We start from the raw sequence: 22,459 nt of genomic DNA on the forward strand, positions 1-22,459 counted from the left end.
CGATGAACTGGCTTTTCTTCCCTGCTTCGTCGCTGTTGAGGAGACTCTGTTCTGTGCTAATGATGCGGAGGAAATTTGCCCTTCCCTTGTATGGGTGCTTATTTGTCTGAGAGGGAAGGCCATCGAGGATATCGTTTCTAGTTGGATCTGGATTCACAGGCATTTTGATGGTTTATGCCGATGATAGGAAGCCCAGATTAATATGCAAGTCTAGTTGACTTGATGCTCTGGTATGACTTCATGGTGATGGCAGGTAGACATCAAAAGGCAAAATATATAATGAATACTGTTTTCATACAATGTGTCGATGATTCGATTAGCCAGTAGTATACCAATAGATCTAAAACACCTAGCTGTTAGTCTGAAAGATCTTAAGATAGATGAGTGATCGTCAGGATATATATTCCCCAGATCTACCCCGCGCATCCACCCCAGACATAGTTGTATACTGTAACAAACTGTTATCCAGCATATAAAATCTTCAGTCTTTAAGTAGAAATACTCCGGATAACCTCGAACCCAAGCAAAAAGCTGTTTGCGTATAACGAAAGCGGATGGTTGCCCGGCGCAACAAACAAACTATGACATCGTCTACTCCACACTCTTGCAAGATCCAACCTTCTTCAACCACTTCATCATCCAGGCATCCTCATCAACATTATCCGCTACACTGAACTGGTCTGGAAAGATCACATAAAACCCAATATATACAATAATATAATACGATCAAGATGCCTCCTCGCCGCGGCAACACCGCCGCCCCCCGCTCCAACCAACAATCCACCCTCTCATTCGGCTCCAAGTCGAGAGTCACCAAGTCATCCACAACAACCCCGTCCCAAAAAGCAAAAGACCTCGAACCTGTCGCCAACGTCGTCGTTCCTGAACAGCCCCCTTCGGAAGTTACACAACCCCAGCAGGCGCCGGTGAGCCCAGCGGAACCGACGAAGCTACACGTTGCGGAACTTGCAGTACGGCAGCAGGCCAAGGCGGAGATCCAAGAGCCATGGTCTGAAGAGGATAAGAAGGCAGTTGGGATTACGGAGAATGAGCTGCAGCGGTATTGGAGGAGTGAGGAACAAAGGCGAAAGGCACCGAGAGGTTGGTTTAGATACGGAATACGTGTGGTTGGAATGGATTCTAATGAGGGCTATGCAGTTCACCAGGAGGATATCTCCTTGCATGAGAAGATTCTACGACATTTCGATCTATCCAGTCAATATGGGGTATGTCTATCTATTCTGTTCTCTTCTGTGGAATATTGCTGACCATCGCCAGCCGTGTATCGGAATCGCTCGTTTAAAGCGTTGGAGACGAGCAAACATGATGAACCTCAACCCGCCTATTGAAGTGCTTGCAGTATTGTTGAAGCAGAAGGAACAAGTGAAGCAACGGGCATATATTGATGAATTGATGTCGTGAAGATCTGAGGCAATAATGAATGGCGTTTGGATATGTTGAGCAAGGCGTTGGAAGTGCTATGCAAAGCTGTTTTTATTCCTATCGTCTTGTCTTCATGTCAGAATTGGGATTATCTGACATTGCTTCTGGGTTTATAAAGTGGAAGTCATCCTCGAGTTGGATCGAGTTCGATGAATGTTCTCTCAAGAACTGAGACAGAGGAATCCTACATTAGTGATACCTGTCAAATGAACGGAGAGGACTGGATGAATTTACGCATTATTTATGAAGTTTTATATGAATCTTAATAGAGGTTACATCTTCTCTCCGCATCCAAATAACCATCTTATGCCAAAGACCCTCCAGTGTTACAGCCAACGCAACCAGTGACCTGCATCATGCAAGGGTTGATGTGATGACGATTGCATGATTTCCATTCAGACCAATTGGTTTCGGCTCTTTATTGCCACTGACTGTTCTTGATTTTATCATGTGATGCGATGCTCAGCAATATGAAGCTTTTCGGATTACCCCGCTATGTCTCACTTGGAATGTCTTCGAATCCAGCCACCAAGACAAGATGGCAACTGTACCTATTAACAAGGCGATCCGTACAGAAGAGAGCAAGGTGTTACGGCCAATTGACGACTCTATACTGAAGTGACGGAGTATTCTCTCGATTGGCGATAGTCGATGCTACCCCGGGATATTTGCTTTTTTGCCCCGGATCGACAAGAATGTCACTCATCCCCAGGTCGGCTCTTTTTCCCTTGATTTCTTGATTTCTTTGTTTTACATGGGTGGTTCAGTCTGATTTATGTTGGTATCATGCTACACTGTATACTGCAGATGGATGCTACTTGAAGCCTAACTAACCACCAATAGAAGCGGTATGCATGCATCCTCCATGTCATCGAAATTGCCACTGCCTTGGTCCTCATCATCTGGAGACTCGAGTCGGTTCTCTGTATCGTCCAGCGCCTAGGTTCCAATGGCGTCCACGCAGCTAGGCTAGATGCTGCCGATCAATCACCTGGCCGGACTGATGCTTTGCTCCCTGTCTATACAGCTTGGCTGCTAGGCAGTGTAATTAAAAACCTGCCATCAACCGCGGCCTGCCGAACGAGCCATTCGCTATTGGACTCAGGGAGACATGTGATGCGATGCAATTTTAATTTTCGTGTTTGTGAAACCGTCTTTTCATCGTGCAGGGCAGTACCTTATAAAAGAGGGTGGCCCTTTGCTCCGTTGGCTGAAATTCATTCAGATCGAGAACTATTTCTACTGTTGTTTCAGACACTAAGCATCACCATCTTGAGTATTGCTATCGTTAACACGATCAGAATCAGCCACAATGCAGCTCTCTCGGGCTCTCTTCGTTCTTACTGCTGCTGGCCTTGCCAGCGCCCAGATCCCAGATGTCCCTAACTGCTCCGTACGGCCTCTTCTCGTTACCATAGCAAAAACAATCAGGCTGACTCGATCATAGCTGAACTGCTTCATCAGCGGACTCACTGGAGATGGATGCTCCCAATTGACCGACTTTGCCTGTCACTGCCAGAAGCCCTCTCTCGTCGACACAATCACTCCCTGCGTGCAAAAGGCATGCGATGTTGAGGATCAGTCGTGTAAGTTGCTATCCTTACTCCTTAAACATCAAACGATTATTTAACACCAAACAGCCGTCTCGAACATCGTTGTCTCCGAGTGCTCCGCAGCCGGCCACCCTATCTCAGTTCCCCCAATTGGTGCCGCGACCACCTCCGCTGAGAGCTCTGCCACCACTACTGAATCCTCCAGCGGCGCCGGCTCAGCGACTCACACCTCCGTAACTGTCACTCCCACTCCCACTGGAACTCAGACTTCAAGCCACATTGGTTCTTCATCTCCTGTCACATCTCCGCCCTCTTCGTCTGGATCTGCCACGCCTACGGGCTCATCCTCGGCGAATCACTCTGGGTCTGTATCTGGGTCTGCGTCTGCATCCAGCTCAGAGTCAGCATCCACCAGCCCCCCTATCTTTACGGGTGCTGCTTCTAACGTCAAGGGAAGCCTGGCCGGTATTGCTGCTGCTGCTGCTGCCGCCGCCGCCGCGGCTATGCTGTAAATACCATTATGGTATTGGCTTCTCTAACGCAGGTGGAAAATGAGAGATGGAACATGTATAGTGATATGAAACTTAATATGTTGCCTTTTGGGTGTGAAGTGAAGTCTTGTATTCTTGTATGTTAGTTGCATGATAATGTGGAACTTGAGCTATGGTCTTGTAATAGTGGACAGATACTGTAGTACAATATACAAAGTAAGTCTGTTAACGGTTGATGTAAACTTGGTGTACTGAATTTGAAACTGCCAGAGTATTGTACAACAGACACCAAGTAAAAGAAATACATCATGATCACATGGATCGTATTCTCGTAAGTACATGATTTCGTTCACCTTAACCCGTAAGATGATCGCCTAACCGAATCCTGCTGTGTATAGTATGTCCACGAATGAAAATACATACAGGCATTGTCTTCCCAACTAACCAGATAGATATCGTCATATGAATGAATTGAGTTTGCAATAGAAGTTCCTTCGAAGCCAACCATATAATATTAGCATCATGTCATTCATTATCCACCATGTATCGTTTGATAAATGTCAAAGATCGAGATCGACAACAGATTCGGTATGTGCGTTGGAAGAAAAGAAGTATGTTCAGGGATAGTACTCTTCGTAGCCACTATCGGTAGCTTCGTCATCGCCAAAGTTTCCCTCGTCCTCACCGGTGATATAGGCAGACTCGTCCGCGTCGTAATCATGATTCTCATAATCAGGGAAAAGGGCACTCAGTGCAGTTTCGTTAGGATCGTCAATTTCCGACGGCCCGTTGTTATAAGCCTCGATCGCAGCCTCTATCTCATCCTCGCTGTCTTCGACATATTCGCCGGGAACATGGTAAGTGGCGACGATGTTGGGAACAACAGCCTCATCCGAGACAGGTCTCACATAGCTGATCTCGAACTCTTCAGTCAAAGCATCGTAGGCCGCCTTCTGAGCAGCAAGAGCGGCCGCTTTCTGAAAAAAGGTGTGACGAGCGTGAAGTAACATCATCGCCAGTTTTGGGCCAAAGAAGATGAACAGAAACAAGCCAATGATGTATTCGCCTGTGGTCTCATTGGAGTGACGGCCGCCGTACATAGCCCTGTAGATACGGCGGGCACGCTGGACGTCAGGGTCGTATGCACGGCGAGGCTGGACCGGGACCGCACGGTAGTGAACATGCGGCTGCGCGATGTCCTCGATGTGGTAATAGTGAGGCTCATCATCGTCGGAGTGGATCGCTTCGTCGTTGTTCTCGGCATAGTAGTTCACATGAACGTTAGGGTTGGTGTTGGAGTTGACGTTGACGCTGTCCTCATCGTCTTGGTCATCAGCATCACTTCCCTTTCCAACATCATTGTCAGACTGGATGTATAAGGGACGACGATAGTGAACACTCATGCCACCTTCGTTCTCATCTTCCTCATTGTCATCGGATTCAACCTCAGGCTCTGGTTCAGGTTCAGTCTCATAGCCAGAAGACTCGCCATGTTCAGAGGAGAAAGAAGATGGGAGAGGGCTACTGTCCTCCTCCTCAGCAGGAGTAGCAACCGGGGCAGCAAGAGGGGGAGTAAGAGGGAGCCACTTATGGGCAGGGGCTTGGTCGATCGATCCCATTGTTTTTGTGTGAGTGTCTTCACTTTTTTGCTTGGTGTTTGTTTTTTTTTTGAAGATTTAAAGAACAAAGGGAAGATAATAAGAGTTATCTAGCCCTATCTGATGATATTAGATATCAGAGCAACAAAGAGAGAAGAAGGATGAGTCGATGAAGGTGAGAAGGTAAAGACGCGATCGACTGGAGAGAGAAAGAGAAAGAGGGAGAGAAAAGGAAGAGGAGGGAAAGCAGAGAGAGAGGGGGAGGGGGGAGAAACAGCCAGAGCCTCCAGCAGTGAATGAAGGCATCCCAAAAGACCCTTCTCGCCCACCGGACGGAGTCCTCCTTTGAAAGCCCCTCTTAAGCGAGAGACTGGGCTATGTCATAGGGAATTTGTTTGATATTTCAGTATCGATGAAGAGCTTGGATAGCTTCATTTTTGCTTCGACGGGGATATCCACAATCAGGACGATCAAACTGATAATTCGTAGGATCTAGACAGTCAGCCTGGATCTAGCCATGGAGATATCCGATAAAAGTATCCAACGAAAACCAGTATAGACGGTATTGATATGCAAGACCTCAATTAAGTCTGATAAGACCAATGTATAGACAATCTCTGTAATAACAAACCAGGTCGCTCCAGCCATTGTGCGCCTCATCCAATATCAATAAAGACGCAATGCAGTGCACCAATATCTACAACCAACGCCAGACAGGAAGAATACAGTTTAGAAAGACAGTCTCGAGGAAATCACGGCACCCATAACCGGACAAACCCTCCAACCTCTTGTCGGCAAGTCACACAGCTTCCAAAGTTGTTCATCGCAAGACTGACTCGGCATTCTTCACATACGCAAAGACACCGACAGGGCCAGGTGATGATGGATCGCGGGTTCGTCTGGCAAATGACACACGGTGGACCGTCTGGACCCAGTCCTGAAGCCCCAGATTCCCAGGTCTTGCCATCCTCACCAGACCCCACTGACGTTTCGGATCGCCGCGAGAGTATGAGGTTTTCGAGCATTTCAAATTCCTCGTCCACAGTGGGCTTTCTCTTCTCATTGTCCATGTGGGTCGCTGCGCGTCGTGACAGCTGCGAGGATAGCAATACCCGAGCTTGGTCTCGCTCGACTTGCTGCTGGTACTGACGACGCGTGAGAATCCGGCCGTCACGCTCAGCCGCAAGGTGGGCAGCTAGGATACGCGCTTCCTGTCTCGTTTCGCGATCTCGAGGGTCAAGGAGCCGCGCGAAAGAGCTAATATCCATGAGTGATTCATTCACCGGTGTACCCTCGCGGGAAAATCCGGCTGGGAACGGATTGGCTGGTGTAGGCGTACGACGGCCGTCGGATTCATACTCCCACTCAGAGTCGTTGTTTGTTGACATTGACACCACGCTCGTCGTGTCGTCGAAATCTTCAAGATCAGAAGGCTTGTAGTCTGGGGTGTAGTCTTGGTTTCCCCAAGAGCCACCGGCCTTCCACCAGTCGTAAAGCTTTTCATCCAGCCGGCGTTCGTCTGACTGCTCCCACTCGGTTGTGTTGGAACGCTCCCGTTTTCTCATCTCTCTTTCTACGTCAAATTCATTGTCCTCTGGTAGCTCCAACTCCCCATCATCCGTGAGAATCCAAAAGTCCAAAGGCTCCGCTTGACCCTCATTCCTTGCCTGGGCCTTTCGACGGGCTCCCGCGATTTTCTTCAGCCACTGCGGCCGGGCACTTATTCCAAATCGGTCCAACACTTTGTTCAATCCATGAGCAGCCCATCTCAACAAAAGATAAAAGATGCCGCGGAAAAAGGTGAACCCATGATAACATCGGGCTGCGCCTCGGAATGCACCCACGCCACCGGGATCGGTTTGAGACCGCACCGATCGAGATCCAGGCTTGGGTTTCTCAATCTTCTTCTCCTTGCCATATCCAGTCTCCCACTCCACAGGTGCCTCTGGTATATCAAAGTTTCCATATTCCCCGCCTTCCATCGGTGTTGCTCGCATACTACCACCCGCCCTTCGATGGGAGCGTGTTCTTCGAGATGCTTCAATTTCAGTCAGTCTATCCTCTTCCAGCCACGTCATATTCCGCGCCACGACACCCTTCCCTTCGTTGAGAAAAACCGCTTCACTAGCAGCGGTCAAGGCAGTGTAACCGATCCTAAGAAGAGTCGTGTAGAAGTCTTCATGCCTGTTGAATCGGATATTGCTTATCTGGTTTGCTCCCTGCATGTTCTCATGAGCCAGCATAAATCTATCTCGCAAAGAAATCGACTGAGGGTCTTCCGTTGGCAATGAGAAAGCGGTGATAACCAGAGCAAGTCCATAGATCGCCACGCATGCCAGGATACCAACCAAAATCAAAAGGTGAGGCACAAAGCCTACAATGCACACTGTAGGAAACTTAAGCACGCCAACCTCGTTTCCAAATGGCGACCCACTGGTCATTCCCCAAACAATTGCTGCCATGAAGCAGAACCCCCAAATAGCGGTGTTCATAAGGCGGTAGCGACTTTGTTTCCCAATAACATCCAAAGCGTTTGATGTCAAACTGTTGCAGCAAGAGATCAAGGCAATCAAAAGTAGCTCTGGCGTCACATTCATTCGCTCAAGAACTTGACTTCTGGTGAGCAATTCGATAGGCGATTGGCTTCCTTCAGCGGAGAGCATTGCGTCATCTCCTCTAGAGCTTTGCTTAGGGAGACCGAAGATGCCGAGTCCGATTGACTGGCTGATCATGGATTCGGCCTCAGCAAACGCAAGAGAATGTTCGAAGATGGACATTCCTGCTTCAGTGACGACTGCTCTACCTTGCAGCGAGCATGACAAAGTCTCCACAAAGTGGCTTAAACAGAGACGTAGAAATACGGGCCATAGAAGAGTAAATGAGCCGTACGGGATGCCGGAGGCATTGCCAGGCAGTGCCATGCTGACCGCACTACAGGACTGTTCATCCGTCTCCCACGGCAAAAGTTTAGAACCCAAAGAGTATAGAAATCCACCACCACCGGCATGATCGAAAATCAACCGCTTGTCAGGACTACCATAGCGAATCGACGAGTAGTCAGGCGATGTCTGGCACCGAACGGCCCGAAGCAGGACGAGAATCTGGGATAGAAAGAGAAGAATAGGGACGATTCGTAAAGCCAGCCGGCGATTCCAGCTCAAGTTCAGGGGCCTTCTAGTGGACGCGTAGATGGTTATCCTGTTCAATATAAGAGCCTGAGAACGTATATTAGTTGATTTGTCCGAATGACCTCCGCGGACCGCTTACCACGGTAAAACAAGCCAACGACCACCGACTGGTCAAATATGAAAAGAAACCACTGAATCTCCTTATAGCCTGGAAGATATCCGCGATATGATGTCCTGAACCCTGAGCTGCAGCCCCCGCAGCATCTGCAGCGCCCTCTCCGGCAACCTCGGCCGCTGCGTGCGTTGCTGCAGCCATCGCATCACCTTCAAGCCCTCCCCCGGAAGCACTACCCCATAAGCGTGAAGCCATATTATTAAAACCTACCATCCTAGCCGCTTGTCTAGGAAGGGTAGAAAATGCGAAGCGATCCGCGCCGTAGAGAACTCGAAAGGGGAGGGTGAGCAGATCGCGTGGTGATGAGGATAGGAGGGAATGGGCGGCGACAGCTGACGTATTATGGACGCTTTGCGTTATAGGTGATGCGGCGGCTGCTGTCGGAGCACTAGATATGAAATCCGTGCCTTGGGCGACGGACATGGTGAGTGTTCAAAAGTCGAGATGTCCCGATAAGCGTAAACCGTAAGCACATGCGAAGTCCAACCCCCGCTGGAGATCCGCGGCGCATGCGTTCCCCGCAAAAAGGAGATGCGGAAGGTGAGGGAGCAACGACAGGGATCAAGTAACAAAGGTAAATGAGGGCAAAGCTCCTGGGAGCATGGTCCCGAGTATATAGCTGGACGACGATCAAGGATGCCAAACAAAAGTAAGTAGCAACGATCGATAAGGCGCTGCTGCAAGTTGCAATGTTGCAACGGCCGACCCGTCGGCTGTTGCGATGCCAAGCCCGCTGAGTCAGCACTTTGTATAGCTTCAAAGGCGATATCCAACGATGAACGATGAAGTATTCACAAGTTTTTGTTTTTGAGTGAATTTGCAAGGCTGAGTTTGGATTTTATCAGTTCTACTCAGAATGCTTTCTTTTCTCTACAATCATCTATCCTCCTCTCTCAAGCAATCTACATTCCTCCACTTCCTACCACCTTGAGCTTCAGGATACTTCAAAACCAAACTTGAAAAGCATCATGGCTCGTATTCGCAAGCCTACCTCTCGCTCTACTGGCGTCAAAGCTCACTGCTTCGTGACCCCGAATCCAGCACGCAGATCAACCACACTCAGACATATCCACAGAAAACCCGTCAAGAAATACAAACCAGTTGGTAAGCAACTGACTCTTGAGACTTCAGATATATCTAACAGTCATTCAGAACAGGATATCCCAATCAAAATGACCAAAAACGACGAAGGCTTTACTCAATACGAAATTGAAAGACTTTCCTTCCTTCGCTACGCCAGCGACATGGCCAAGGATATGAAGATTGACTTGGACGAAAGAGCCCTGGAGACTTTGCATGCTGCTGCAGAGAGCTTCCTCGAGAAGAGACACGCAGGTAATGCCTATCCAGGCCTGGACTAATGGGTGTAATTCATGCTAACAAACTATTCATAGTGGCGCACATCCCCCCAGGACACCCCGATCGTCTTAAGATTCTACAGCCAGATATCGAGATTGTTCGTATGGTTCGGGCTCTTCTTGGATTTGAAAATCTCGAACCGGAGGACAAGTTTCACTGAGATACGGTTATCGCTGAGGGGAATGACAGGTAGCCTGCAGAACACACTGCATGGTCCACTTGAACTGCAGTACAAAACATATGATGTATGGAGAGCGGATATGTACTCCGTAACGATTGCATGAATTCAAGGAATGAACATCAGTTACTCGAAGAATGAAGTCGTCCTTCCATAGTAGAAGTATAGGTAGAAGAAATCACGTGGCCGCTAAACCCATTCCGCTCCTGTTTCCGTTCATCCGACGGAATTTCTTCCGCTCACTGACATCCATCTTGATGATATGGAGTTTTGTGCTCAGCATATGGATTTATTATTTTTTTATTATTATCTCTGATGGTCCTTGTGGTTTATATATACTACCAGAATGCTTTATCTACGTTGATTAACTACTAATTGGCAGCAGTGGAGGGGTAATCTACGGAATATATCCCACTATCACCTCATCGCATCTAACCCGACCTATCTGAACATCCACCTACATCCAACAACCCAGATCAACAGGAACAAAACACTTAATCTAGATTCCAACCCCAAATAAACTAATCTACAACCCTACCTCCGATCCAAACAGCAGATTTAAGTAGTGTAACACCTTAGATAACCTAGATAAGAGCAGCACCCACTCGGACCTGCGGAAGTTCGACATCTCTCTTGTCTCTTCCTTTCCTCCGGCTCCCCCGTTTCGCCCCTTGTTTCGCGCTTTTTGCCCACGCGACAGTGGCACCCGGCTCTATCCTTAGTCTGTGTAGTTTATCTCAAAGGTTATTATGGGTTCCTGCAGGGACAGAGCTTGTGTGGACCATGTGGGTTTTGGATCGTTTTTATTGTGGAGGTCGTTGTGTTAAGCTTATTTTGACGCTTTGAAAGTCTGTATAACGTCATGTGTTGGATGTGTATTTTATCTTGCTTTGCTTTGCTTTGCTTAACTTATTGTAGTTTGATTTATTTGTGTATGGAAGAGTGTACTATACTCTATGTCATTGTGAAATCATCTACCTACTGGATATATTTAATATCAACTACCATCATACCATACCAATACCTAATCATAGTAGCATCGAAAAATCCACCAGAATATTCAACAGCTCAAAATGATAGAAAATGGCACCAGAAAGAAGACCAGCAGCCAGCTGCTATTCGGTGTCCCACTCACCACAAGCGAATATGAATACCAAGGCAAGGAACACTTCTCCAACATCTTCAAGAAAGAATATCACAATCTGCTTGAGAAAGAGCAAAAGCCAGACTCGGAATCTACCAGCCAGTTCATCATATTCTCGAATATCAGCGAAGAAGCTTTCCGGAACGACTTCTTCAATTCTCCTGATAGGCTATTCAGCCACACACCGGAGACCTACATCGCCTCATTCAAGCTACTCTTGGTCAAAATGACCACTCAAGCGCATGAGTACGCCCATGGCCTCTTTGACAAATTGATTAACCGCAAGTTCAACGCGATGAACGATCTTGACTTGAGACTCGGCCCAGGGGGACAAACCGAGATAACGTCCGGCTCCAGGAGCAAGAAAGCTGATCACTCGTATTTCCCATTGGATCTTCCGCCAAACCGGGATGGAAAATGGCCAACTGTAGCAATTGAATCTGGATACTCAGAATCCAAGAGCAAGCTGGCTGGCGATGCTCGTTGGTGGCTGACGGAGTCTGGGGGCGATGTCAAAACCGTCCTAACGGTCTCCGTCCACCAGACAAAAAGAGAGATTGTCGTCAAAAGATGGGGGCTGATGAATCGCCCAACCAGGACAGACACGGACAAATTGGTCCCAGAGGTTGTACAGAAGGTTGTCATCTCGCAGCTGACAAACAACCACCCGGTGCGCGTAACTAACGCTCCTTTGACCATCCCTTTCAAGGATTTCTTTCTTCGGACCGCCAACCAAGGCGAGGAGGACATCGTATTTAGCGAAGAAAATCTGGAATACATCGCAGATACGGTGTGGAAGGTTCACAAGAAGGTGTAAATCCTGGGCTCGTCCGGGGTCGAGGGAAGGCTGTACTAATAGTCTACCTAGCTACCACGAGAAAATCATGGACTTGTTCAAATGTTTATTGAATTGAACCGCTATCACTGAGCTCAAAGCCGACCAAAAGTCTAAAAAAAAAAGCAACAATTTACTCCCGTACAAACGGATGGTGGGTCGAAATGGGATATCAAAACGCCATCCCCCATCCTCTCCTTTCGTCGGCAATCAAATGCACCGGGTCATCTTTGTACCATCTAGATGCATCAGATACCCATCATCTCATCTTTGAAAGAGGAAAAAACAAAGTTCATATCATGCCATGCGTTTAGAAACAAAGAAAAAAAAAGTAATAAATCCCAAATAAAGGAATTAAATTAGTTAGAATGATGAAATGAAGATTTTTTTTAAGCACCGAACTCCTTGATGTCGGTCTGCTTGCCGCAGAGGGCAAGGGGAACGATACCAGAGACGTGCATCTCAGGACCGTACACGTGCATGTTGAGACCCAGCTCCTCACCGACGGCCTTGATGTTCTTGAGACCCTCCTGGTAGTTGGGACCGGCACGACGGACCCAGATCTGGACCTTGTGCTCGTTCAGGACGGGGGCAACCTCACGGAGGGCACGGATGACACCCTTGAAGGTCGAGGCGACGTTGGTGAAGTTGGCAATACCACCACCGATGAAGAGAACCTTGCCCTCGGGGTGAGTGGGGGCACGCAGCATCAGGTCCAAGACGGTACGGGCGTAGTTGAAGGTCTGGGTCTCGGTGGGGGCACCGGAGTATTCACCGTAGTTGGCGAGCTCACTGACGAAGCCAGCAGAGGCGATGGCATCGGCGTAGACGACCGAGGCACCACCACCGGCAACCAGAGTCCACACACGACCGTTGCTGTTGAGGACGGTGAGCTTGAGCGAAGCACCAGTCTTAGCGTCCATGTCGGAGATAAACTTCTCCTCCTTGCTCATCTCACGACCGAAGGGAGCGGGGAACTCCATGGGGGGGCCAGCGTCAATGTTGACCTTGCCGTCAGCCTGGGGGACGGTAGCGAGACCAAGGTTGGCGGGGCTGCGGGCAATAGCCCACTTGGTACCACACTCGAACTCAGCAGTCTGGTCGATCTTGGCGGCCAAGTCGAGGAAGTGAACATCGGCCGACGTGGCATCGGCGTTGGGGATGACAACCAGAGGGTTAATCTCGAGATAGGTGAACTGGCAGTCCACGTAGACGGCGTAGAGACGGGAGATGAAGTCGACGAGGACGTTGTGGACACCCTTGGGGACCTTGCTCAACAGACCAGCGGCGATCTCCTCGTTGGAGGGGTAGTTCTTGAGGTTGACGGGGATGAGCAGCTTCTCAGCCTTAGCATCGACATCACCAACGTCGACACCACCCTCGTGGGTGAAGAGGATCCAGTCTCCCTAATCGATTGTCAGTTCTTGACCCCGCAGCTCATTGATGAGGGGCATTTCAGCTTACCTCACGCACGGAGTTGATGTTGATGTAGTATTCGGTCTCCTGGGGGTGGGGGACGAAAGGCTCGACGAGGAACTGACGGAGAACACCAGTGACAGTCTCAACCTGAACCTCCTTTGCGGCACGAGCCTCAATCCACTCCCGAGCCTCAGCCCAGGTCTTGTTGAGAGCCAACAGACCACTCTTTCCTCGTCTCTTGATCAATTGGTCTGGCTTGGCGACGAACTTTGAACCGGGAGTCAACAACCAGGGGTAGATGACCTCAGCCTGGTCGAGGACGTCCTTGACAGCAGCATCTTCGGGGAAGTAGAGAGAGGCGAGCCTGGAAGGAGGGTTGTGGGTGGTGGAAGCAGGGAGAGGGGTAGGCTTGATGACGGGAGCACGAGTGAGGTGGTAGTTGAGGATGGCCTTGCCATCAGCTTCGAGGATCGACTTCGCGGACATTGTGAATTATAGGATTGGAAGAAGGGAGAATATGTATAGGTAGGATGGAGAGAGAGGAAGAGAAGATATTAAGTATGGAGTATAAAAGTAGGACAAAGAAATAAGGTAAGTACTTTTAGAGAGTAAATAAGAAGGTAGGGGAGGAGATGGAAGAAGAAGAGATATGGAATTGAATTCGAGAAAAGAGAAGGAAGAAAGCGAAAAAAAGGGAATGGAGGGGAAATTGAGTGATGGGGGGGGTGGAGGGGGTGGAATTGTTGGATGTGAAGCCGGAGGAGGGGACAGAAAATACACAGTAGATCTGGGAATAATTCTGTGTCTTTCTTTTTTTGCCAGGCCGAGCTCGGATCCAACGGTGGAGCAGGAGTTGTTAAGGATTGTTGAGATTCGGTGGGGGATGCGGGCCGGACTAAACTCTGGACGACTGGCAAGTGTCAAACTCGCACATCCCAAGGAGTAATTGGCTTGTTGGGAAGTTGGGAGCAAAAGGGAGACACTGTTTGGGCTGAGCTGTTGTAATGCAAAAATGCCCGGCACACTGGTGGTTACACAAATCATCGTGCAGCCCTCGAGATGACCCTACCCCATTCCGGCTGATATCACCGTCATTATCCTTACACCGCTTATGCTCTATACAGATCGGGCAATCATGCAGACTCCCACTGCCAACGGAGTGCTCCTGCTCCTGCTCCTCCTAGACTAGCCCCGAGGCAGTTAGCTCCGCCGGTGGATCCGCCAATCCTTCCCTTCCCCCCCCACCATCGGCCCTGGGAGGTTTGTTGAGCATGAGTTTTTGTTAGCGTTATGACTGTTTCTACACTGTATACTGGAGCACAACTGGAGCTTCCATTCTTTTCTGGCCTTCCCCCCCCTCCTCACCAGCTGCCAAAATACTAATACTAATTCTCTCATCAAACATCTTCTACTTCCCAATTCCTCTTTTCCCGATATCGTTCCCCCCTCTTCCGTCCTTTTTTTTTTCTCTCTTCCACTTTCCTCTCTTCTTTATCCATACCCTCCTCTTCTTGGTTCGAGTCTCGTTCCATTCTTCCCCTCATCTTCTTCCATTTTACTCCATCTTCTTGTCCGCACTTAATCTGAGCGGCTTCATATATTCTCCTATATCCCTACTACCTAATAATTTTATTCCCTACTCTGTTGACAGGTATGCTCAACCCCTCGTGTGCCTGTTGATTTACACGCACCCCGCCATTTAGAACTGGTACTGACGTCTGATTCTCTAGAGTAATCCGCCATCATGTCTGCCGCTGCTCCTTTGAAGTCGGCCAACGACAACATCACTCGTTTCGAGCCTCCCAGCCGTGTCCTCTCTCCCCTCAACCACTCCCTTTTCCACAACAAGACAAGATGTTTCGTATAGTAAGTGCTGTCTGGTCGACGAGGCCCAATGGCTTCAAGGTCGAGAGCTTGTAGGGTTAACACATCATTCCAGTGGTATGCAGCCCAGAGCTGTCCAGGGTATGCTGGACTTCGACTTCATCTGCAAGCGTAGCACTCCCTCCGTTGCTGGTATCATCTACACCTTCGGCGGTCAGTTCGTCAGCAAGATGTACTGGGGTACTAGCGAGACCCTCCTCCCCGTCTACCAGGACGTCAACAAGGCCATGGCCAAGCACCCCGACGTTGACACCGTTGTCAACTTCGCCTCTTCCCGTTCCGTCTACAGCTCCACCATGGAGTTGATGAACTGCCCCCAGATTAAGTCGATTGCCATCATTGCTGAGGGTGTCCCCGAGCGAGTATGAATAAGCCTCCCTTGTTTGATCATTGCTTTGGCTAACGGTGAAATAGCGAGCTCGTGAGATCTTGGTTGCCGCCAAGGAGAAGGGTATCACCATCATTGGACCTGCCACCGTCGGTGGTATCAAGCCCGGTGCTTTCAAGATTGGTAACACTGGTGGTATGATGGACAACATTGTTGCCTCCAAGCTTTACCGCAAGGGTTCCGTCGGATATGTCTCCAAGTCCGGTGGTATGTCCAACGAGTTGAACAACATTGTTTCCCAGAACACCGACGGTGTCTACGAGGGTGTTGCCATTGGCGGTGACCGTTACCCCGGTACCACCTTCATTGACCACTTGCTCCGTTACCAGGCTGAGCCCGAGTGCAAGATCCTCTTGCTGCTCGGTGAGGTCGGTGGTGTTGAGGAGTACCGTGTCATTGAGGCTGTCAAGAACGGCACCATCACCAAGCCCATTGTCGCCTGGGCCATTGGTACTTGTGCCAGCATGTTCAAGACTGAGGTTCAGTTCGGTCACGCCGGTGCTTCGGCCAACTCCCAGCTGGAGACTGCCGTCTACAAGAACAAGGCCATGCGTGAGGCCGGTATCCACGTCCCCGACACCTTCGAGGACCTTCCCCAGACCCTCAAGGAGGTCTACGACGCTGAGCTGAAGAAGGGCACCATCAAGCCCTCTCCCGAGCCGGCTGTTCCCAAGATCCCCATCGACTACTCGTGGGCCCAGGAGCTGGGTCTCGTCCGTAAGCCCGCTGCCTTCATCTCTACCATCTCCGACGACCGTGGCCAGGAGCTGCTCTACGCCGGTATGCCCATCTCTGATGTCTTCAAGGAGGACATTGGTATCGGTGGTGTCATGTCTCTCTTGTGGTTCCGCCGCCGCCTTCCCCGCTACGCCAGCAAGTTCTTGGAGATGGTTCTCATGCTTACCGCTGACCACGGTCCTGCCGTGTCCGGTGCCATGAACACCATCATCACCACCCGTGCTGGTAAGGACTTGATCAGTGCTCTCGTCTCTGGTCTCCTGACCATCGGATCCCGCTTCGGTGGTGCCCTGGACGGTGCCGCTGAGGAGTTCACCAAGGCCTTCGACAAGGGTCTCAGCCCCCGTGACTTTGTCGACACCATGAGAAAGGAGAACAAGCTGAGTATGTCTCCCTCCTTCTGATATCTCCCATTGCACTTTGCTAACCTGGAACAGTCCCCGGTATTGGCCACAGAGTCAAGTCTCGCAACAACCCCGATCTCCGTGTCGAGCTCGTCAAGGAGTTCGTCAAGAAGAACTTCCCCAGCACCAAGCTGCTCGACTACGCTATTGCTGTTGAGACCGTGACCACCTCCAAGAAGGACAACCTGATCCTCAACGTCGACGGTTGCGTTGCTGTCTGCTTCGTTGACCTCATGCGCAACTGCGGTGCCTTCTCCGCCGAGGAGGTCGAGGACTACATGAAGAACGGTGTCCTCAACGGTCTCTTCGTCCTGGGACGTAGCATTGGTCTCATTGCTCACTACCTTGACCAGAAGAGACTGCGTACCGGTCTCTACCGTCACCCCTGGGATGACATCACCTACCTCCTCCCCGCCCTTCAGCAGGGTGGTGCTGAGGGCCGTGTCGAGGTTAACATTTAATTTCCATTTCCTTCTTCGTTTTTTCTTGAGTTTTCGCGGCAGCAACCCGGTTAGATATGCTGGATACATCTGCAAGCCCTGCGATTTGAATCACAAAATCCGTCATATGTTTCATGACGTTGGAGTTACGATGGCCTGTCTTTGCATTGGTTTTTTTTTTTTTCCCTAATTTCTCTTCTTTATACTGTTCTCTTCCAACTTACAATCTGTAGTGCGCATCATGTGGCATGACTAGGCTGATAGGGCTGATGAATTATACGCAAGGACTGAGAAAATGCAGTGCTTTAATCAATTGAATTAGATGAATAGATGTCTCAAATTTCTACTGCTTGTATTAATCTGTATATCTCTTTCATGGCTTTTGTACCCCAGAGAAAAGTATGATGGACCCAAATCTACCTCGTACTTGTAGGCGGAGTGGTTCGTGTTCCCCACTTCTGATTGGTCAAAGCTTGACCATCAAAATCTCCGTCATGAGCTCTGCATTCCGAATTCTATCAACCTCACCACCTAGTACAAGAGTCTACTCGGCCATTCAAGATATACACATCCTCTCAATAGCCGGTGAATCCTACGCTAGTCTGTTTTAGCTGTCACTACTCCAAACAAACGGCCTACCGAAACCAATCGCATCACCTCAAACCACCCTACCGAAGCCGAGTCCATAGAAACAACCTAGAGCAAAGAAACAAAAAATGGTCCGCTTAAAACACCGCTATCTCCTCCTCGACATCCTCTACCCAGACTGCTCCTCCTGGCCCTCTTCTACGACCAAAAACCCCGCCGCGGGATCATCCCAACTTCGCATTCACGCACCCACATCAGATGCCTTGACGCCGAGTTTACTCGCCAAGATGGTTCGAGAGCAAGTAGGGGAGATATTTGGGGATTGGGGATTAGGGAGACTAGGCGGTGCTGGTGCGGGGGGTGTTAGTGGTATGTTTCCCCCCTTTGAGATTGTCGTGGTTGGTTGGTGTTGATGATTGAAAAAGTGAAATATTTATCGCCTGCTACATCAACGGCTATAATACGGTGTCCGCGCGCATCGTTCAGACTCGTTTGGACTGCATTAACGTATATGTCGAGTGTGCCGGATATGAATGGTAAAAACGATGGTGGGAAACGGCCGGGGCAGCGCCCTTGTGTGTTTCGTGTTATTAGGGTCTCTGGGACGATTCGCAAGGCGGAGGAAGAGGCGATTCGGAGAGCTAGGAAGGAGATTGTGAGGGCTAAGGGTGCGCAGGAGGTGGGTGTTCTTGAGGGGTTGGTGGGGGGTTTTCAGGATGGAGATGATGATAAGGGTCCGACTATTGCCTCAGAAGGGGTTATGGATGAAGATTTGGAGATGGATAGTGATGATGATTGACTGGCTGATTGATTGATTGGTTGATTGATTGATTGATGATTTGTATGTGTATGTGCGTTGATAGATTCGTGATTAAGATACCCCTATAATACATTTAAATCCATTGCTTTGGTCATGATTTTCGTACTACTTTTATCCCGCTATCTGGAAGTGGACCATTGAAACTGCCAAGTTCATCATCGTCATTGAGACCTGTCGTGTTAGGCTGTCGAAGACTGGCTTCTTCTCGGGCTCTGGCCTCCTCTTCTAGGTCTCTCAGTTCTTTCTCGTCATACTCGTCTTTCGCGTCGAGCCATCGTTCCTGCACATCCCGGACATCCATACTACCCATTCCTTCTCGCACGGCTACCTGCCAGACGCTATCGTTGGCACCCTCAGCAGGCCCAAAGGCATATCCACCTGCCCGATCAATAGCGCGGAGCAGATTCATCATGCTCTTTTTATCTTCCACAGCGAGAGTTTCGAATCCTACGAGCCCGAATTCCTCGACCAAATCGATGATGGCGTTGTTGAGAGGGCCGAACTTGGAGTGTGCGAGCCGTGACGATTCTGATTCCAGGTGGGGGAGGAGATACGTCAAGTCTTGGACTTCTGTGTAGAAGTCCAGATTGAAGGGAAGCGGGGAATAGTTGGATAAATTATCGATCTTCGTGAGGACGTTTAGATGGGGGAGATCCATTTGGAGCATGGCGCGGAGGGAAAGGAGAAGGGCAGATATGTACATCGACGGTAGAGTGAGATTGTAGGAATCGACGAGATGGATTACGATTAACTGTATGAATGTTAGCAGCAGATCTATTATGTATAACCGGGGAGGAAGCCAGACTCTATACCCCAATTTCTGGAGCCTGAAGAATATATTCCGCAAGGACGAATGGTGGGTGAACAGCTCAACCTGGCCCGGGCAATCGAAAAGAATATAGTCCTCTACCATAAAAGTATCAGCATTGTTTTATTGGATCAGTCCCATTAGATAGGTATATCCTACCTCCAAGCTCCTTCAGCCCCTCCTCCAAGAAATCAAAGTTCTCCTCCACTTCCTCCAGCGCATACAACACACCCCCGTTTGGACCCAGACTATCTTCAGCCATTATATCTTCAAGCGTAACAAGATCGCGGACGTCCAGCGCACACGGATACGATGTTTGGTCGTTGGCGGGGTCCAGGTTCACCACGGAGCATTTCCGGCCGATGGCTCCCAGGAACTGATGCATGCCATTACAATACGTCGATTTTCCCGCACCGGGAGGACCGATCACTAATTGTGCAAAGGGCATGATGTGATGATTTTCCGTCCTGGAAAAGGACGTTTGGATAGCTAAAAAGAGCAAGAAAGTGATGTCAATCGGAGTGATGGTCGATCTTGTCGGCGATGGCGGGGAGGGAAATATTTCTGGCGGTGTGAAGCGGCAGAAAATGATCTGAAGCGCGAAGCTTCGATGACGACGGGACGATCAACAACAATCAAGTGGAAGAGGATTGCTCTCTGGTACTTTGACAAATAAAATCATGGCATCAAGTAAGTCATTGCGTTTTCAATCTATCGCCAGCTGCTAACAGACTATTAGATCAATTCACCGTTGCGTCTCCGCCGACGGATGCCATCTCCGCCCTCAAGTTCTCTCCCGAGCCCGAGTCGACGCGATTCGTTGTATCCTCGTGGGATAAGAATGTTTACCTATATGACCTGCGGGATGAGAATGGTAGTGTAGGCGAAGGAAAACTACTTCAAACATTCGAGCATCGTGCCCCGGTTCTCGATGTTTGTTTTGGTGAAAACGAGAATGAGATCTACACCGCTGGGTTGGATTGGGATGTTAGGAAGTAAGTTGGGCATTGCTTTCTACATAGCATATACTAATTGGTAAAGGATCGATATCATGTCTTCTACACAGACAGTCTTGAGCAGCCACGAGGCTGGCGTTCGGTCTGTCGTCTACAGCAAAGAGCACGGGCTTGTGATATCGGCATCCTGGGACTCCACTCTACATGTGCACCGTATCGATACGGCAACAACCGAAACCACACCTGCAATCGTTCCTCTCCCATCCAAACCCTTCTCAATCTCTCTCACAGCCACCAAGCTCGTTGTAGCAATGGCCTCGCGTGCGCTACACATTTACGACCTGAAGGCACTGTCTCTCCTCACAGCCCAATCGGGCGGAGAGGTTCCGAACAAGGTTGAAGTCGAGCCGTGGCAACGAAGAGAAAGCAGTCTCAAATTTATGACCCGCAGTGTGGCCTGTATGCCCGACGATGCCGGATACGCTTCTTCTAGTATCGAAGGACGAGTGGCAGTCGAATGGTTTGACCCCTCTGCCGAGTCGCAAGCACGGAAGTATGCGTTCAAGTGCCACCGACAGACAGCCGATGATGTTGACGTTGTTTACCCGGTGAATGCCCTTTCGTTCCACCCGGTGTTTGGAACTTTCGCGTCAGGAGGTGGTGACGGTGTTGTTGCACTGTGGGATGGCGTTGCTAAGAGGAGGATTCGGCAGTACCAGAAATACCCATCTAGCGTTGCAGCTGTTGGTTTCAGCGGGAATGGCAAGTACCTGGCCATTGCCATCAGCCCAGGATTTGAAGATGGAAAGGATGAGGTTGCCGAGGGTGTGGTCAAGATCTTTGTTCGTGAACTTGGAGAGACAGAGGCAAAAGGTAAAGGCGCAAAATAAGTGTTGGTTGACTTGATTTATTTTATTTTTTATCTGATGACCGGCGAATGGATAATGGCATTGATTTTATTGACTGATCTTGAAATGAAAATATTCACTTCGATTGATAACTTTGCAGGGTAGCAGGCTAAAGAAATATATCGAATTCATGTATCATCTAGTGGTATCATATATGCACTATTTGTTTCAGTTTTTCTTTTTGGTGCTTTGTAAATTATCAAGCAGCGACCTTCCTGACGGAAACTGAACCGTCTTCCATACCAAAGTAAGCAGCAATGGGCTTCTGGCCTCCAATGCCACCAAGGGCCTGAGCCTCAGGGCCTGTTGCGCCGGAGAAAATACCGACTTCCAAAACACCGGCAAGCTGCTTGATCTGCCGGGACAGGGCTTCAACTTCCCAGATACCGTCCTTTCCGCTGCCGTCCTTACCAGCGGCAATATCCTCCTTGGTAAGGAGTGGCTTGAATGGAGCATCGATGATGTAAAAGTCCTGGTCAGACTTTAAAGGACCTTCTTTGGCGGTTGCATTCGATCTAATGACGGGATTGATGCTGCCCAACTCCTTGAGCTTTGTCAACACGCGATTGGCAGCGATAGGAGCCACCTCAATGGGAATGTATTTCCATGCCGTAAGGAGACGGGACACGAGCTTTCTGTAGTCTATATTGGAGATGAATTAGTACCTTCCGTATTGCTTTGAATCACCGGGAATACTGATCCGAAAAATGACTCACCCGCAACGCAAATGAACTGCTTGGCTTGGAGAGCCACGATCTTCTCCTGGAACAGACAGGCACCACCACCCTTGATCAAGTTGAGTTGATCGTCCACCTCGTCTGCGCCATCAAAGGCGACATCCAGAACAGTTCCTTCGGGCAGCGTGTCGAAGTCGATAACTGTAAGCCCAGCCTGGACGATGAGTTGCTTGGACTGAAAGCCAGTAGGGATGTACTTCGTTGCCGAAGTGTCGATTCCGGAATCCCTAATAGCTTCGACGACATAGGCAATGGTAGAGCCACTGCCAATTCCGACGTACTTGGCGTCCTTCGGATAGTGGTTTGCGACAGCGGTCTTACCGGCTGCGCGCTTTGCATCTTCGACAGAGGCCATTGTGGATTGAAGGCGGGGTGAGATCGGAATAAATGGCGAAACGGAAGGACACGGGTGAGGAAGAAGGCGAAGGTGAGAAAGAGGAGAAGCAGAGGAAGACCAAAGCCTAC

General features: G+C 49.5%; 13 protein-coding genes across 13 annotated transcripts; 7 read left to right on the top strand and 6 right to left on the bottom strand.

Annotated features, from left to right (window-relative positions):
* The first annotated feature begins 321 nt into the window (after positions 1 to 321).
* On the top strand, positions 322 to 1,730 carry ASPWEDRAFT_39410 (putative DNA polymerase delta subunit 4). Its single transcript, XM_040835084.1, has 3 exons — positions 322 to 1,101; positions 1,159 to 1,226; positions 1,279 to 1,730. Exons 1-3 carry the CDS (start codon positions 732 to 734, stop codon positions 1,420 to 1,422), a joined length of 582 nt encoding a protein of 193 aa, XP_040691355.1. The 5' UTR covers positions 322 to 731; the 3' UTR covers positions 1,423 to 1,730.
* A 1,025-nt stretch (positions 1,731 to 2,755) lies between these two features.
* Positions 2,756 to 3,508, top strand: ASPWEDRAFT_27041 (CFEM domain-containing protein; the record flags this gene model as incomplete). Its single annotated transcript, XM_040832940.1, has 3 exons — positions 2,756 to 2,836; positions 2,891 to 3,029; positions 3,084 to 3,508. 3 exons carry the CDS (start codon positions 2,756 to 2,758, stop codon positions 3,506 to 3,508), a joined length of 645 nt encoding a protein of 214 aa, XP_040691356.1.
* A 596-nt stretch (positions 3,509 to 4,104) lies between these two features.
* ASPWEDRAFT_27042 (uncharacterized protein) lies at positions 4,105 to 5,106 on the bottom strand (the record flags this gene model as incomplete). The annotated part of the gene is made up of 1 exon (XM_040832941.1): positions 4,105 to 5,106. The coding sequence occupies one exon, from the start codon at positions 5,104 to 5,106 to the stop codon at positions 4,105 to 4,107; it is 1,002 nt and encodes a 333-aa protein (XP_040691357.1).
* A 399-nt stretch (positions 5,107 to 5,505) lies between these two features.
* ASPWEDRAFT_39416 (putative ubiquitin-protein ligase (Asi3)) lies at positions 5,506 to 9,050 on the bottom strand. The gene is made up of 2 exons (XM_040835085.1): positions 8,353 to 9,050; positions 5,506 to 8,300 (listed from the first exon to the last, which is right to left on the bottom strand). The coding sequence occupies exons 1-2, from the start codon at positions 8,809 to 8,811 to the stop codon at positions 5,838 to 5,840; spliced, it is 2,922 nt and encodes a 973-aa protein (XP_040691358.1). The 5' UTR covers positions 8,812 to 9,050; the 3' UTR covers positions 5,506 to 5,837.
* A 306-nt stretch (positions 9,051 to 9,356) lies between these two features.
* Positions 9,357 to 10,046, top strand: ASPWEDRAFT_67872 (uncharacterized protein; the record flags this gene model as incomplete). The annotated part of the gene is made up of 3 exons (XM_040838935.1): positions 9,357 to 9,492; positions 9,541 to 9,723; positions 9,783 to 10,046. The coding sequence occupies 3 exons, from the start codon at positions 9,357 to 9,359 to the stop codon at positions 9,905 to 9,907; spliced, it is 444 nt and encodes a 147-aa protein (XP_040691359.1). The 3' UTR covers positions 9,908 to 10,046.
* Positions 10,047 to 10,998: 952 nt separating this feature from the next.
* ASPWEDRAFT_27045 (uncharacterized protein) lies at positions 10,999 to 11,886 on the top strand (the record flags this gene model as incomplete). The annotated part of the gene is made up of 1 exon (XM_040832942.1): positions 10,999 to 11,886. The coding sequence occupies one exon, from the start codon at positions 10,999 to 11,001 to the stop codon at positions 11,884 to 11,886; it is 888 nt and encodes a 295-aa protein (XP_040691360.1).
* A 407-nt stretch (positions 11,887 to 12,293) lies between these two features.
* On the bottom strand, positions 12,294 to 13,809 carry aclA (putative ATP citrate lyase subunit (Acl); the record flags this gene model as incomplete). The annotated part of the gene is made up of 2 exons (XM_040830736.1): positions 12,294 to 13,310; positions 13,369 to 13,809. 2 exons carry the CDS (start codon positions 13,807 to 13,809, stop codon positions 12,294 to 12,296), a joined length of 1,458 nt encoding a protein of 485 aa, XP_040691361.1.
* ASPWEDRAFT_465555 (uncharacterized protein) lies at positions 13,707 to 14,717 on the bottom strand. The gene has a single exon (XM_040836788.1). It carries the CDS (start codon positions 14,365 to 14,367, stop codon positions 13,816 to 13,818), a length of 552 nt encoding a protein of 183 aa, XP_040691362.1. The 5' UTR covers positions 14,368 to 14,717; the 3' UTR covers positions 13,707 to 13,815.
* Positions 14,718 to 15,067: 350 nt separating this feature from the next.
* On the top strand, positions 15,068 to 17,198 carry ASPWEDRAFT_108902 (putative ATP citrate lyase, subunit 1; the record flags this gene model as incomplete). Its single annotated transcript, XM_040828032.1, has 4 exons — positions 15,068 to 15,189; positions 15,263 to 15,569; positions 15,622 to 16,717; positions 16,771 to 17,198. The coding sequence occupies 4 exons, from the start codon at positions 15,068 to 15,070 to the stop codon at positions 17,196 to 17,198; spliced, it is 1,953 nt and encodes a 650-aa protein (XP_040691363.1).
* A 695-nt stretch (positions 17,199 to 17,893) lies between these two features.
* On the top strand, positions 17,894 to 18,564 carry ASPWEDRAFT_171155 (Rpp14/Pop5 family protein; the record flags this gene model as incomplete). The annotated part of the gene is made up of 2 exons (XM_040830737.1): positions 17,894 to 18,134; positions 18,191 to 18,564. The coding sequence occupies 2 exons, from the start codon at positions 17,894 to 17,896 to the stop codon at positions 18,562 to 18,564; spliced, it is 615 nt and encodes a 204-aa protein (XP_040691364.1).
* Positions 18,565 to 18,676: 112 nt separating this feature from the next.
* ASPWEDRAFT_107485 (GTPase GPN2) lies at positions 18,677 to 19,841 on the bottom strand (the record flags this gene model as incomplete). The annotated part of the gene is made up of 3 exons (XM_040827892.1): positions 18,677 to 19,336; positions 19,391 to 19,491; positions 19,553 to 19,841. The coding sequence occupies 3 exons, from the start codon at positions 19,839 to 19,841 to the stop codon at positions 18,677 to 18,679; spliced, it is 1,050 nt and encodes a 349-aa protein (XP_040691365.1).
* A 335-nt stretch (positions 19,842 to 20,176) lies between these two features.
* Positions 20,177 to 21,239, top strand: ASPWEDRAFT_106704 (WD40 repeat domain-containing protein; the record flags this gene model as incomplete). Its single annotated transcript, XM_040827830.1, has 2 exons — positions 20,177 to 20,388; positions 20,435 to 21,239. Coding segments are annotated over 2 exons (1,017 nt in total), but the record flags the coding sequence as incomplete, so codon positions are not given.
* A 217-nt stretch (positions 21,240 to 21,456) lies between these two features.
* On the bottom strand, positions 21,457 to 22,349 carry ASPWEDRAFT_107165 (ribose-5-phosphate isomerase RKI1; the record flags this gene model as incomplete). Its single annotated transcript, XM_040827865.1, has 2 exons — positions 21,457 to 21,899; positions 21,974 to 22,349. The coding sequence occupies 2 exons, from the start codon at positions 22,347 to 22,349 to the stop codon at positions 21,457 to 21,459; spliced, it is 819 nt and encodes a 272-aa protein (XP_040691367.1).
* Between the last annotated feature and the right edge of the window lie 110 nt (positions 22,350 to 22,459).

The sequence above is a fragment of the Aspergillus wentii genome, assembly GCF_001890725.1.
Source record: "Aspergillus wentii DTO 134E9 unplaced genomic scaffold ASPWEscaffold_3, whole genome shotgun sequence".
Taxonomy (NCBI): Eukaryota; Fungi; Ascomycota; class Eurotiomycetes; order Eurotiales; family Aspergillaceae; genus Aspergillus; species Aspergillus wentii.